The 16160-nt window shown below is 31.0% G+C and overlaps 3 protein-coding genes across 3 annotated transcripts; all 3 read left to right on the forward strand.

Moving 5' to 3' along the window:
• The first annotated feature begins 1226 nt into the window (after window positions 1-1226).
• On the forward strand, window positions 1227-2453 carry LOC141682419 (universal stress protein PHOS32-like). Its single transcript, XM_074487109.1, has 4 exons — window positions 1227-1500; window positions 1596-1705; window positions 1857-1975; window positions 2065-2453. The coding sequence occupies exons 1-4, from the start codon at window positions 1320-1322 to the stop codon at window positions 2168-2170; spliced, it is 516 nt and encodes a 171-aa protein (XP_074343210.1). The 5' UTR covers window positions 1227-1319; the 3' UTR covers window positions 2171-2453.
• Window positions 2454-4546: 2093 nt separating this feature from the next.
• LOC141684043 (small COPII coat GTPase SAR1A) lies at window positions 4547-7774 on the forward strand. The gene is made up of 3 exons (XM_074488869.1): window positions 4547-4819; window positions 4916-5047; window positions 7177-7774. The coding sequence occupies exons 1-3, from the start codon at window positions 4691-4693 to the stop codon at window positions 7495-7497; spliced, it is 582 nt and encodes a 193-aa protein (XP_074344970.1). The 5' UTR covers window positions 4547-4690; the 3' UTR covers window positions 7498-7774.
• Window positions 7775-7993: 219 nt separating this feature from the next.
• LOC141684042 (uncharacterized) lies at window positions 7994-9103 on the forward strand. The gene has a single exon (XM_074488868.1). It carries the CDS (start codon window positions 8328-8330, stop codon window positions 8916-8918), a length of 591 nt encoding a protein of 196 aa, XP_074344969.1. The 5' UTR covers window positions 7994-8327; the 3' UTR covers window positions 8919-9103.
• Window positions 9104-16160: the final 7057 nt, after the last annotated feature.

The following is a 16160-nucleotide window of genomic DNA, read 5'->3' on the forward strand; positions in this document are numbered from 1 at the left end:
CAACAATGACCCAAGATTTGGTGTATATACTTTATTTCATACCAATTGATTTAAAAAAACATTTTTATACTGCAATGTAAATAAAGGAGTTATTCTACGACAAGAAAGTGTATTTAATTTACAGAAGCCAGATAAACTGTTTGAGAAAAGAAGAAGCTTTTAAATAAATGGATTACAATTTTTTTGTATGAGGTCATAAAATTTGTATAAATATATTTTAAGAAATAGCACACATGATTTTTTAATCCAGATTTTTTATTCCAAAATATTTATCAGTGATCCTTATAATTGTAACGAATATAGATTTAGAAAAACCATTGTTCACAACTATTTGAATTAAAACTTATCGTTAAGGTAGATCAAACCGAATTTTACGAGTGATATCTAAATTATTTAAAATATTTTCTTGAACAGCGCGAAGCGCGGTTTTTCTACCTAGTTTCATTCTATATTTTAGAATCTGAAAACAAAGCACCATCTGTACACCGAATAATTTTACAATCATTATACCAGATTATATCTAAGACAGGGAGTTATGCAATCAAAAGGTGAGCTATACGTCATTAAATTATTTAATATTTTCGCATTTATTAAATTAAATTGAAGCAAAAGATCTGCCGAATATGTCAACCGCCTCAACTGTCAAGGCACCCAGCTGGGATATTTTTAGATGAAATGAAAGATATTTCAAGCAATTTAACAAAATTGTGCAGGCTATGTATGTAATTTGGGCACATATAATTGTGTACTGCCAAATTCTTATTAATCCAAGTAGCGTAATGGGGTCATACCATTCACTTCAATCTTATTCCTCTCCTTTCAAAATATCTCAATCCCGGTCCTCTTTTATATTTATTTGTTAATTGTTAATAACAATAATTCATGTTTGTGCACAAAAGAGAAACTAGTGTTTTAACATTGTCAATTTTAGACTATGGATAATTAGGATCATAGTTGGTTGAGCTGTTCTTTTAATAAAAATAGTGTCTGTCCATATACATTAAGTTAAACTCATGAATTATTTGTTTGCCAACTATAATTTTACTATTTAAAGTTAATTTATGCATCAATTCAGCATTAAAAGAATATAAATTACGCTTCATAATTGAGCACAAAGTTTATCTAAGTTGAGTGCGAAAACAACCTACCAAAAGAAAAAAACAGAATATCGGAAACAGCAGCTCAGTTTCTTCACTTATAAAAAGGACCCCTTCACAAAGAGCAGATTTACATTATCTACAATTTCTGAAGCTTAGCCTCAGAATTCTCTAATCCCCTATCTATATTCTATAGTGTTTGTACTTTATTTTCAAGTAGTAATGGAAGCAGGAAAAATGATGAATGAGAAAAGGATACTAGTAGCAGTAGATGAAAGTGAAGAGAGCATGCATGCTCTCTCATGGTGCCTCACTAATCTTTTTCCTCAGAGTAACAAAACTATTCTTTTTCTCCTCTATGTCAAGCCTCCACCCCCTGTTTACTCTTCCATTGATGCTGCAGGTACTTTTATCTATTTCATATGTATCATTCTCGTTTCGTGCTTTCGTTTCTTGGTTAATTTGTCATATAGATTATTAATCAGATAATTTTCACAGGGTTTCTTTTTTCCGGAGATGTTGTTGAAGTCATTGAAAAATATGGCAAGGACTTGGCTACTTCAGTCATGAACAGAGCTGAAACTGTCTGCAACAACTTCAACAGCAATGTAAGCATGCTTTTTCATGTTGCATATATATAGTTGTTGTGGAAGACCAGTATAAATTATATACCTGATCTGCATAAAAAAAAAGATCCATGTACAAGTTATGCTTTTACAAAGGCCTATCTTTTACATGAAATTATTCGTAAATCTGCAGATCAAGGTGGAGAAGAAAGTAGGAAGTGGAGATGCCAAGGAAGTGATATGTGCTGCTGTAAAAAAACTTCAAGTGGACATGTTGGTCATTGGAAGCCATGACTATGGATTCCTCAAGAGGTATGCATACACACAGACAGTTAAATTTTTGTATTTAAATTTCAATTAAATGGTTAATCTAAAGACTCATTCATTTGCTACATATGCAGGACTATTCTTGGAAGTGTAAGTGATTACTGTTCGAAACATGTTAAGTGTCCAACAGTGGTTGTGAAGCTGCCAAAGAATGGAAAAAATCTCGAACATGAAAGCTAAGGCCTCTCTGTTGGCCATGGATGTTTTGTGTAGCTGGGAAATAGATTAAAGATGATACAAGATCAATGAAGTCTTCATCCTAAAGCATCAAGATTTTAGGAGAGCTGGATAGTTTTTTACTTTTTCTGTAAAAGAATTGGATAAATTTAGATAACTCACACGCTCGCAGCTCCACGGAGCCAGGTTAACGAGAGATTGATGAGTATACCTAATATCCATATGTGATGTTACATCAAAAGTTTAAATTTCCATATAATTGAAGTCCAATCCAAAGCTTACCATAGCACCGTCAAGAAATACTACAAGAACTTTATGGCTTCAAATGCCACCTGAAGTGGCTAAAAGAAAACTCCAGTACAAGAACTTTGCAACACTGCATACTTGATTTTTAAGACAAAAAATTGAGTAATGGTAGATAATCCTAAAGTTGTACCAAAATAGTTGCAAAATGATGTGATATGAGGTGTGTTGAATATAATTAGTGGGTATATATAAATGCATGCAGGATCCCATATTATTATGAGAAAAGTTATCATTTATAAAGTATTTGAAAAAAAAATTATTATAATATTTGGGGCCTCTAGCATTTTCCCAAAAAATTATACTAAGAAATACTCGCGAACATGGAAACAATTTATGGATCCGCCAAAACATTTATTATAGTATGGGACAAAAGTTTTGTCCGTAAAACCTCTATAAATTAAGATCTTTGAAATCATGAAAAATTATTAATTAATTGAAATATTAATATATCGATAAATTAATAATTTATTAATTTATCGATATATTAATAATTTATTAATTTATCGAGATATATTATTTAAAATTTTATAACATATACAATTCCCAGAATAATAATTTATTTTCATCTATTGAATACTTAAAATAACATTAAGAAATATTTATGAATTTAAGTAAATTGAAAGGATTCACATATTTAATTAGATTACGTAATATCGCGAAGTTCTCAAAATGCTTCGAGTCAGGACTCTATTTTTTGTAAACCACCCCTGATCCTATTTAACGCAACAATAAAATGACCTTATTTAACTAAGTACACCATTGGAGCCGGTCTCATGAAAAAATGTTCTTAAAGTAACAATTACATTACGTAATTTACTCTTGTAATATATATGAATCTAATACGCCAGAGCTCCATAATGCATTAGCAAATATTAAGAATTTTAAAAAGAAGCAGTTTATAATTGAGACTTACTATAAAAGTGCATGCTAGAAATTTATAATTTTAATGTAATATATAATTATTAAATTATATATTATATGGGACTTATATGCATTAATGAATTTTTACTTACACGAATATTAGCGAATTGATAACATAAGTTCGCAGAGTCATCCCTATTGAAATAAAGTTCTCAACAATTTTTTCAAAATTTCATAAATTTTGTCTTGATTAAAAAAATATAAAATATATTATTAAATATATGAGTAAATTTTTGAGAGCTCGTCTTGTTCGGAGTATTCTGAAATCAGATATAAATTTTGTTTATTTCAACCTCATATCTAATATTTCATTTTGTTGAAAATTTTATTTCTCAAAATTTCATTCATCAAACCCCAAACCATCTTTAACCAAGAGGAGGTGAGTATGACGGAGGTGTTCAAGAATCAAATTTATTTTCACATTTTTATTATTTAAGCAATTAAATGTATTTTTAATACAAAATAAATTTATGAATCAAATATTTAAATAAAATAATAATTTAAATTAATTAAATTTAACGGCTCAAAAATAGTTTAACTTAAACATATTTATTTCAGTACCATACCAAACACATCATATTAAAAATGTTAATTCAATCCCATACAACTTAAATATGATTTCTTATTCCAATTTCGTACTATCTATTAACCAAAAAACCTAAACAACCTCTCTGATATAATTGAATTCCGTAAAGAGCAATGTAAAGAGCAATACTAGGTACCCTAAATATTTTCTTCAAAAATTTTACCAAATTACGTGCCTGACACATGTCTTATTTTAATTCATGACCGCATATTAATGAACGCGGGGTCCCATTTTTATTAGAAAAGTTGCTAACTATTTATATGACACATCACATTTGAGAATATTTTTGGGGTAAAAATTCAGGGACTTTAGTATTTTCCTTCCATAAAATCTAAATTGAAAATATTATTTTTAAAAATTTATAATTTTTATTTTTTTTAATAATTACCATCAAAATTTTAAGAACCTTTTATAATCAAAATTCAATACAACTAGAATTTAAATTTTAATCCTTTTTAAAATTCAAATCGAATACGTACCCTAGTTTTCCGTAATTTTGTAGTGCCATTCGGAAACTATGAAAAATATAAAATTAAAGTCCTTCATGTATAAAATAAAAATAATCAGTTGTCGACCCACCCGACTCTACAGTGAAGAGAGAAAAAATTCTCCCCTCTCCATAACATTCATTCCAGATCTGTCTCTCTCTCTCTCAAACTCTCTCCCAAAAAGAAACGAGAAAAGAGAACTATAATTATCATATTATAATAATGTTTCTTTTCGATTGGTTCTATGGCGTGTTAGCATCTCTCGGGCTCTGGCAAAAAGAGGCCAAGATCTTATTTTTAGGTCTCGATAACGCCGGCAAAACCACCCTTCTTCACATGCTCAAGGACGAGGTAATCTATTCTTACATACGTAATCTACAACCCCTTTTTGTTAATCAGGATTTTATGTATTATATAATTTTATTTTATTTTTTTTATGAATTGTAGAGATTAGTTCAGCATCAGCCAACCCAACATCCCACATCAGAGGAATTGAGTATTGGTAAAATCAAGTTTAAAGCTTTTGATTTGGGTGGCCATCAGATTGCGAGGAGAGTTTGGAAAGATTACTATGCCAAGGTATTATTTGGTTCTTGTGGTTTTTTATTGATTTATTTGTTATTTGTTAGATGCTTAGATCTGGGTCAGTTTTACTTGTGATTATGATGATTGGTAATATTTGTGGTTTATTGGGATGCTTTGTTTTTAATGTCGGATATGGTGATTAGTTATCGTTTTGTGATTTTGCAAGACTTGTGAACAATGGTTTTAGTTAATGCCGTATGGACAAAAATTGTGATTTTGTGATACACTAATAGAAGTAAGCTTGTTGGGAAAAGAGCAATACTTAAGTTTGAGGCTTCGACTTTTTGCTTTGATCTGGGTCAGTGTTGCTTGTGATATGATGATTGATAATATCGGTGTTTTATTGGGCTAATGTGTTTTTGATGTTGTACATTCAGATTAGTTTATGATTTACAAGACCTGTGAATAAGGGTTTGATTTGAGCTGATACTCGAACCTGAGTGACCTTTTGTTTTGAATGGTATTAGAGAAATTGGGATGTAGTTGGGTTATATAGAGAAGTGGAAGAATTTGGAATGTGGACATGCTTTGCAAAACTTGTGATTTTGTGATAGACTGATAGAATTTAGTTTGCTGGAAAAAGAGCAAAACTTAAGTTTGAGCCTTCTACTTTTTGTGAAAGTGCAGTTGCAAAATGTGTGTTCCTATGAAAACTCGTAGTAGCTTATTCTTGTTGTCCCTCTTAAGTTTTTCTGCATGTAGAAGTTTAAGAAGAATGCCTTGTTTGTCAAAGTGTGGATTACTCCTTAATTATTAAGAAACAATTGCTCAAACCAGATAATTTGTCTCGAATAACTAGATTGTCATATTTCTAAGATGTGCGATAAGTCTGATTACAGATAGTAAGTTTCTTTCTCGGCTTTTACTAGTGCAACATGAAACAATAATATCTTATCTCTACGAATAACAGTATGCTACAAATTATAAATAAAATCACACTCAGACTCATAGGAATGATACTTGCATATATACATACATGTAAACTATTTTTGTTGATGCATGTGTAAAAGGGTAAACAAAAACTATACAGAACCAGTAGTATTACTTCACAAAGTAAGGTAAAATATTTCACACCTTTTCTTTTCTGTTTAATTTTTGCTTGAACTTATGCTGATATTTTTGAACTTGACCTGGTTTCTAATTCATCTACTTTCTTTTGTTAAATGACTAAATTATGTCTATTATATGAAGTTGTATTTAATCAGAGAAGTGGGAATAATTTTTATCATCTCCTGTCGAAGAATTTCATTATGACTTTCCCAAGTCAATTACCAAGATCTTCAAAATTAATTAAATTGCAATGTAGAAATCATATCTACTTTGAAATAGTAAACATGGATATTGACTTGTAGAAAAAACACTAAAGTACACTCTTTTTCGTATAATGTAAAAATGTAAAGTTGCAGCTCTTTTGTTTGGGATTAATGGGGCTCTTTACATCGACAAAACTAGTAAAACACACATACCCCCATGTAAAACAATGTGTTATAAAATTTTTGGCGGAACTTGAAGCATATTAACTTTCAGATGTGTTATAAAACAATGTCACTCTTCTCATATTTGCTATTTTGTCAGCTCAACCATAAATTCTTTTTGTGCAATCCTATTACAGTTTTCAACAAATCAACTTTGTAATGTTTCTGGTCTCGTTTTCTAATCGACAAGTCTCATGTAAAATCCAAATTACTGGTGCACTTGGTTTAGTTTTCAGGCAAATTTGTACAGAACAAATTTTAACCTGATCCTTGATTGCAACTTCTCTCACATGACTGATGCCGTAGTTCTAGTAAGACTCATATATCTAAACTCATTAGTGGGTGGATACAAAGATGCGAAACTCCTCATTTGGAATAGGTCGTACTAGAATCAAGTCTAGATAGGTAATTAACCAATAGATGCTGGTTTGAGGTTGTAGTACTCTTTGAGTCTTTGTCGGTTTGTCTGATTTCAGTTAACTCGCACTTCAAATAGAATTTAATTTACTTCTATTTTTTGTTATTTATTTGTCATTGATTATGAAGACAGATGCATATATCCATCTACTATTCATGTATCTTTTTTTACTGTAATTTTTAACCTCTATTTGTAAAGCTTAATGCATGTTTTGCTTTAAATTTATACAGGTCGATGCTGTAGTTTATCTTGTGGATGCATATGATAAGGAGCGCTTTGCAGAATCCAAGAAAGAGTTGGATGCTCTCCTTTCGGATGAGTCCTTGGCCACTGTCCCATTTCTCATCCTGGGAAATAAAATTGATATCCCATATGCTGCCTCAGAGGATGAGTTGCGTTTTCATCTGGGTCTGTCTGGCGTCACCACTGGAAAAGGAAAGGTCAATCTTGCAGATTCAAGTGTGCGGCCTTTAGAGGTATTCATGTGCAGCATTGTGCGCAAAATGGGGTATGGTGATGGATTCAAATGGGTTTCTCAATACATCAAGTAGGATAGACTGCCAGCAAAGAATTTTATGATGTTATTACCCTCTCGAAGAATAGATGAAACATTCGGAAGAAAGATTGTTTGTTCCCCAGGTTGATTTGGTTTGTAAGAGAATTCTCTTGGATGTTTTTCTTATCAGTACAAAAGGCCTTTAATTTTATTGTAGTTTAAAATCGTAACTACAGCCGCAGAAGAAGTATATCTGTAAGCCAGCTCCCTGGTCCATCTATTTTGTTGGCAGACTATCATCTACTATGGTAAGTTGATAATTTCAATTTGTATCCAGAATAATCACATATTAGGACCAGACTCTGCAGACATTCTTTTATAATACCAAATGGATTTTTTGTAGAAAAATTATAATTTTGATGCTTATAACTTGCTCAAAAAACATATCTATTGTACAACCACTATCTTAACATTCTGCTGCCCCAAAATTGGAGCTCTGAATGAACCAAGCTTTTATTGAACAAGTAAATTGGATTGAGATAGATCGACTCATTGACAAGAAAACGAGTCCAAACAGTTTTTTTCTCCCTGATAGATTGTGGAGAAAATAATTTTGCTTTGATTTTAAATATAGGTGGTCGAATCGATTTGGCCATGTTCGAGATTGACAAGTCAAACATGTAATAACGACTTTATCAAATTGCAGATAACATACATATTTAACAATGCAGTAGTTTTAATAAATAGTTGTGTGCCTGTCAACCAAAGCATAACAAGTTGGAACCGTTAAACTAACCCAAACTTCCATGCCAATATATCACCAACACCCCCACAAAGCCATAAACATGCTTTCTGTCACCCCTCATTTTCCTCTTCCTCAACAACATGGGCAACAAAATAACCTCCAACAACCGCTCCCAGCCAGCCACCGGGAAAGTGATTCTCTCCGATGGCAGCGTTCACGTATACGATGCGCCACTCACAGTGGCCGAGCTAATGCTCGAATATCACCAACAACTAGTCTTTGAGTTCAAGTCAGCCACCACAGCAAAAAAGCCATCTCCATTACCAGCTGATGAGAAGCTAGATAGACGCAAGCTTTACATTATGTTACCGGTTAAAAAAGGTAAACCTGCATCTTTAACAATGTTAGAGTCCCAGCAACTGCTTTTACGGGCCAACGACGTCTTGAGGTCCCCAAATTTCTTCTCATCGACAACGGGTGTGGTGCCATTTTTCGTCAAGATTTTCCCTGCATCCAGGAAATGGGGTGCTGGAAAAAAAGGACATGCAGCAAAGAGAAGGGAAGAACTGGAGGGGAAAAATTGTCTGGAAAAACAAGATTATTTCGAGAATATGTTGGTGACGGGGTCTGAGTTTATGACCAGGCAAGTTTCTGGTAAGGGATGGAAACCTAGTTTGGATACAATTGTAGAAAAGGGAGTAAAGCCTAAGGTTCGTCATTGGATATCTTAAGAGCTTGATCAGACTGCTTATATGATTACCCTAAAATTGCTCAAGAATGTATTAGTATTAATCCCCTGCAATAGTTAATGTAACAGTTCAAGACTTGTGGATCAGGATTTCCGTTTTGTATCAATGTTTCATTGAAGATGAAACTGTTATGGTGTTGTTTTGTAATGCTCAGTTTGTTTATTTTCTTTTACTTTTTGCCAAGTCCGAGGATGATAACTGAAGATCACATTGTGCTGCATACAGAGATTACTGATCCGATAAATACATCATCATTCACTTCTGTTATATTACAGACTGCGATCTGTCAAATGAATAAATACTAAACCATGCAGAATTAATGAATCATGTGGCCTTTCCAAGTCAAAATTGACAGTCAATGTTCGAAACTCGGTGGCTTAAATTACCAGAATTTCTTAAGTCGTGCAAAGTTGCTTATTTTGGATTGTTAGGCTTTGTTAAATTGTTAGGTTCTTCGATAGCCAGCCATCTATGAATTTGTTTCTTTCACAAAAATATCAGCCATTGAATTAATAATAGTATAATCTAAATTCAAAACATGCCAATTTGGAATTTCATGATAAGTTGTTTAACCTTTCCCTTTATCAAACTAAATATTGTTACTGTCAACGGAGGATCAGCTATTATGTAAAAATATTTAAATTATTTACAACTAAAAATGAGATTAAATATGTACAAAGAAAATGGACACTACGATGTCTGACAAATATTTTAAGTACGTACAGTTAAATCTCGATAAAATAATAATTTTGTTAAAATAATATTTGTTTTCCGGTCCCAATATAATGGTTACAGTGTATTTTTAATTCCAAATAAAATAATAAAATCACTAAAATAATATTTTTTCTTAATCACGACCTTATTACTTTAAAGATGTTTAACTGCATGCCACGATAGTTAATAGGCAACAAGCTCCCGCGCCCGTTTAAATTATATCTAAGTAATAACTTGGGAGCAGTGTTATAAAAATCGGGAATCGAGAAAGATGGGTCGAGCTACCGATTTAGAATTATTGAAAAATCGAGGATTAATCGGAGTAAAAATCGGATGTATTATAATATTAAATTATATTTAATATATATTATTATGATTATATTATTTATTTATTAACAAATATATATATTCATTATATCATAATTTCTATAATTCATTTTTAGAATAATATAGTTTATTAATTTTAATAAATAATTATATATACTGCAATAAAGAAAAATTCGTAAAAATAAATCGGATTTCAAAAATCGAATCGGTCGGATACTTTGTAGGGGATTAATCGGTGATTTTTTTAAAAATCGGGGATTTTTAGAACACTACTTGGGAGTAATAAATCAATAAAACTATTTGCTAATAAATTATGTTTAGTTTAACTATTCCTCAGTCAAGACTTGATGTGAAACATTTTGATGGGCCCTTTGGATCAAAATAAAGTTTGTAAGGGCTTCAATTTTCAAATATTGCCCAGGGACTGTAACTGGAAATCCAAAGTTGTTGAATTATTTTTAACAATCTTATAGTTATAGCCCAGATGATCGATTTCAAACGGATCGGGCTTTACTCTTTCATAATCTCGGGGCTCTTTTGTCACATTTATGAAGTTTTAGCGTTTATCCGGTAAATTCTATTTTATGAAAAAGTAAATAAATATACCAGTCACGAAATTGATGATAAATATAATTGAAGTATACTTTTTTTTTGAAAAAAAACAGAATTAATTCAATAATGAAAAGCCATACGGCATCTACAAGAATAATCGAGTCGAACAAACATAGAACAGATCATATCGCTGATTAATTTAGTCTTTACAAAGACACAATCAAGCGATTTGTTGAAATTGATATATACACATGTATCGTCTTCACTAAAACCAGTTTGAGCTATCGATCGTAATTGCAATCTCATATAAATTTTTATGACTGAATCAAACCTCTGAAAATCCGGCAGATATAACGTCATGTACATCGAATCACACCAAAACACACCAAAAAACACACCAAGCTCCCACAAGGAGAGAATAAACAAAACCCAAATAAATTGGGAACAAATCTCACCCAACAAAGATTTTATCAAACAAAAATACAATCTTGAACGATAAATATCCTTATCCGGGAAGGAGTATTATTGAAAAACACGACCAAAACAAAGAAAATAGATGATCTGGGGCTTTCCACCGGTGAAAACCGATGGAAGCCCCAAACGGTGGCGAGAAAAAAAGAGAGACTGAGAAAAAAAGAGAGACTGATAGAGAGTTTTTTTTAGGGTTACTTTTGAAAGAAATAATGTTTAGATATCCAGTTTCAGAGGACAACTGCATGTATAGAGAGGATGGCTTAAAAGATAAAACAAAATCTATACTTTTATACTATATTATAATAGCCAGAATAGAGATAATTTGGTTCAACGGTTAGGTTCAACGATAATTCCCTAATTTTGATTATTACAAAAATAGATAAATAGTGTTATATATCTAATAAACTACTAAATTATTAAACTACTATTAAATATAATATACTTATCCAATTAAACTACGAATACAACTTATCCTATTATTAAAAGATATATAAATAATAGTGTGACATATCTGCTAAACTACTAAATTATTAAATTACTAGAAATAGTCTATTTATTCTACTAAATTACGACCACATGTTATTCTATTATTTTTATTATAAATTTATAATCATTATATATTTATATAAATATTTTAAAAATATAATATAACTTGATAAATAAAAATTTAAAATATTAATAGAAACCCGTGCGATGCACGGGATTTTATGCTAGTTAGTAGTATAATGACAAAATTTTACATTTTTATAAGATAAAATTATATATCTAAAATCAGTTTACATTTTTCCATTATATTCTTGTGCAAAAACATCGAGGTAAAAGTAAAAAATACGTAAGTATCCTTTTGGAGCCAAAATTTGGATATAATAATACATCTCTCATAGAGTAACATTATTTTCGACAGATTCTTGACTCGTTTTTTAAAATTAATATAAAAAACTAGCTTCTAGTGTAGTAAGTTGAGACACTCTTAAAGTTAAAATTGAACATGGACGAGAGACTCCTAATTTTTTAAAGAGTTTTTAAAGAGCATGTAAGAACTCTTAACTCACTTTTTATATGTATCATAAATAATTACCTCTTCCGAAAATAAAGTATATTGAACTTTAACAATAATTCTTGAATTCATTATTATTTATTATTTTCTAATTATAAGTACATTGAAGTTATAATTAATAAGTATATTGAAATTATAAAAGAATAAAAAAATGTGAGTGAGAAAAATAGTGAAGAGATTATTTCATTATAAAATATAAGTGAGCTGTAACTCTTAACAATAAAGAGGAAAGTGAGGCTATTAATGATCTGAGAAGTCACTAAGAATCAGTTGAAGAGTCTATTGAAACAATATTTTGATCCTTATTTCCTAATTTTTGAATTAAGAGTTTGAATATGCGTCTACGACGTTCTTGTATATGATTATCATGTGTCCTACTGTTTACCACAAGTGCTTCTAAGTACTAGGCTAGGTATGAAATCAAGTGCACTTTTGAGTCAAGAAATCACCGATTTTCATGAAGACTAATTCTATGGTATCAGTAGTTTGCATGGCCTGTGTACGAGAGTGCAGGCTCGAGGTGTTCCAAAGTCAAACTATACGGAACTACGCTTCTGTGAGTCAGTGCCAATAGACTTAGATCAAAAAATTCAAACAAGCACCTTCTTATACTTTTATCATATCATATATGTTTTGACTTTTGCTCAGGGAAATTAGTTGAACAACTGGTCGTATATATAATATATAATTGATCAACTGAATTCTAATCACCCCTTTTATAATGTCCTTCGAACGACGATGTTCGTTGGTGATGATGTACATGTAAACATAACTCCATGTTACAAATACATAATTTATTAGTTTGGTTCATTATTATTTTAACTATAATAAAAGGCGGGGCTTACCGTCATATATAATTTCTATGATTATATTATATATATTAACACTTGTATAATAAAATTAACAATCAGTGGTGTTCGCTAAGTAATACTTGGATCAAAATATAAATGATGAACATACTGGTATGATAAGATTAAAATTTATTTTTCGTTATTAGATTAATAATCTGGAAATAATTGGACCATGTAAATGATGAAAAATCTAGCATGTGTGTAAATCCTATTAGAAAAATAATATGCATGACAATCAAGTGTAATTATGTATTGAAATTTATGTTGGAACATACAGTTTCTTAGTTTGAGTAACATATAATTTGATGAGAATCGGAAGAAATGATGAATAATTACAAACATTGGAGGAGGTACAAGAGGAAGTGTGGTGTGGAACACTTTTATGAGCATGTGGAAATTTTGTGACACAAAGTACGGACCAATAAGAGACCGTTTATTAAAATGCATGCCAATTGAGTTGAAAATGCTGTCATTCGATCTGATATAAAATTATAATACTCACATAAAAACAAGCTAGCAAGCTTATTTTTCTTTACCTCCTGCACTTGAGTTACAAAAGTAGCTGGGCAGGGAAAAGGATCTTGACCTTTTTGGTGGGAAAGAATGAAATTTAAAAGAGAGGGAGGCAACTCAGTTAGGCTGGCAATGTAAATTTGGCCATACCTGTGCTGTGTTTCTATCAAGAACTCATCAGAGCCCCAACGCTCTCACATGCAAGCCCACTGTCCATTACCCCACGTGAAATTCTATCCCCAACTCATGTGCCTTCCACAGATCAGTGGATAATTAGTTAAGTTTATTCTGTCACTTTGGATGAGATTGTATCCCAAATTCTAGCCTATCCTGTATATCATTGGTTTTGCTTCAGAGATCGCATATTAACATGTTTTTTGACTTGGTTTTTGGACCATCACTTACAATATGACTTGACTAGATAAATATATGTATGATGTATGTGCGTGAGCAATTTATTTTGATATTGATAAGGTCTCCCATGCATATTCCTTGTGTTAATAAATAATTATTTATTTTTTTATGTTTATTTCTGCTAATTTCTTGATGCAATTCATGAAATACACTTTTAATGCTTGCTATTTTATTGAAAATTTAGTTGGGATTTAATAGTATTTCTTGGTGCGAGTCACTACAAGAAAACAAGACTGCAGTAAGTTAAATTAAATTGATGGATAAGAAATATGATAATATTATATTACAAGACATTGTAATCCTTTTTATGAACCCTCATTGCCCATACTACATTTGGGGGAAGACATTGTAAGAATTTTGAAAACTAAGTATTATATTTTTCATCCAAAGCATATGAATAAACATGAAAGTTATAATATACATAAAATATTAGACTTTTTATAGTTCCATACTGCCATACTGGCTGATTGTAACTTTTCCATGCAGAGACCTTGTCCGAAATATTTAAATATATTCAAGTTTTAAGTTAATGTTTTTAAAATCTTTTTGCCTAGTCTTTAAAAGTTCTTATAATTGAAACCACAGTAGTCCTGGGTATCTCTAAGTTCTAGATGTGTTGGCTTTGTTTGTAAGATCATATAGAAATTGTACCAACAATTGCTATTTGGTATGTAATTATCATATTCCCAACCTAATTAAATTGATTAAAATTTAATGAAACACTACTATTTTATTGTGTAGGAAATTAAAAGAATAGGATTTGAGTAAACATCACACAATGCTTCCTTGGATTCCAACATGTACGCCCCCGTTAACCAAACACTCCTACTAGCAATTAAATTAATCTGCAGACTGCGCACACTTAATAATATATACTGAGCCTATTACATTATTACATCTACACCTATATTTAAATCAACTTATACAGGATATAAATTCGCTACCTGGTTAGAATATTACTTCTATTAGCTCTATGCTATTATGTAGTAGTTACATCTGTATTAAGTTCACCCTAAAATAAGGATCTCAGTAAAAAGGATTAATTAGTTAGTCAAATTAATTACCTCCATAACTGCAAGCTGCAACTTCTCCATATGCTCTTTAATTCCGATTTTTTTTTTCAATTCTTTGCTTTTTAGTTACATTCTCTTATATGCTTTCTTTCCTTTCTTTGGATTTCTTATAAAATTATTTGATGATAAAAGAAGCATATATAATTTATAATGATGAAGTGAGGAAATGTGTTTAAAGTCTTAAAAACCTATTCCAAAGTATTAAATAGGTGCAATATAATTTTATTATTTTTTATGGTGTGCCAATAAGCATACATTAAATAATAAATTTTATAACATTTTGCTCAGTTTGATGGGCTAATAATTCTCAATGATAATATACCCCATGCATTTAATTAAAAATTAGCAAAATTTATAAATTTTAGTGATTAATACATGTGCACACCAGAAAAAACCCATAATCTAATTGTCACAAAACCTATTCTAAAGCAGGTGCAATGCAGTTACGAAAAAGAAATAACATGAATGACAACGCAAGTAGCTTAGAATAAAACCAAACTACACATTACATTCCGGCCATCGCTAGCCAGAATGCATATAAAACTACTATTGCGTAGTACCATAGCAATGGATATGTGATGCCCATTATTATTGACACATCAATGCATGAAAGTGATTATAGAGATTGACATTGAAAAGGCTGCTATGGCTTACAACTTACAAGTGGGGACTATTCTGCAATGAAATTTGATTCCCTTTAACTTAAATTCGAATAATTAAAATGAAATCTTCAAACAAGCCATGTGTGTTGTGATAAACACAGATAAGTTTTCCATTAATTTGCATGGGACTGTGTGTATATAACTCTCTATTTATGCATAGAATTTCTTTAACTCCAAGAGATCAGCTTATCATTATGCCTCATCTAGACTTTAAATTCTCCCATCCCTATTCAATAACATGTGAACTTGTTATTGCATATAGTAACAAGATTTGATCCATATTAAAAGAAATTTAATACCAGATCATGTGGCATCTTATAAACAATAAACTGATAATTCTACATTACTATTGCATGGTTATTACAACCAGTGAATCACTTAAACCTAAGTGGAGCAAAAGGCCCACAGATAGCAGTAGATGGGCTAACCTTAATTAGCAGAGGGCCCTATTGTTCTCCAACCTGGAACCTTAGCTGTAAAATTGGAACATGATTGTAGGAGTGAGTTGCAACTTAGGTATATGTATGCTTGGCTGCAAAAAGTCTACAATTTTCGAAGTTAATAATTTCATTTCTATTTTTATTTAT

The sequence above is a fragment of the Apium graveolens genome, chromosome 9 (assembly GCF_009905375.1).
Source record: "Apium graveolens cultivar Ventura chromosome 9, ASM990537v1, whole genome shotgun sequence".
NCBI lineage: Eukaryota > Viridiplantae > Streptophyta > Magnoliopsida > Apiales > Apiaceae > Apium > Apium graveolens.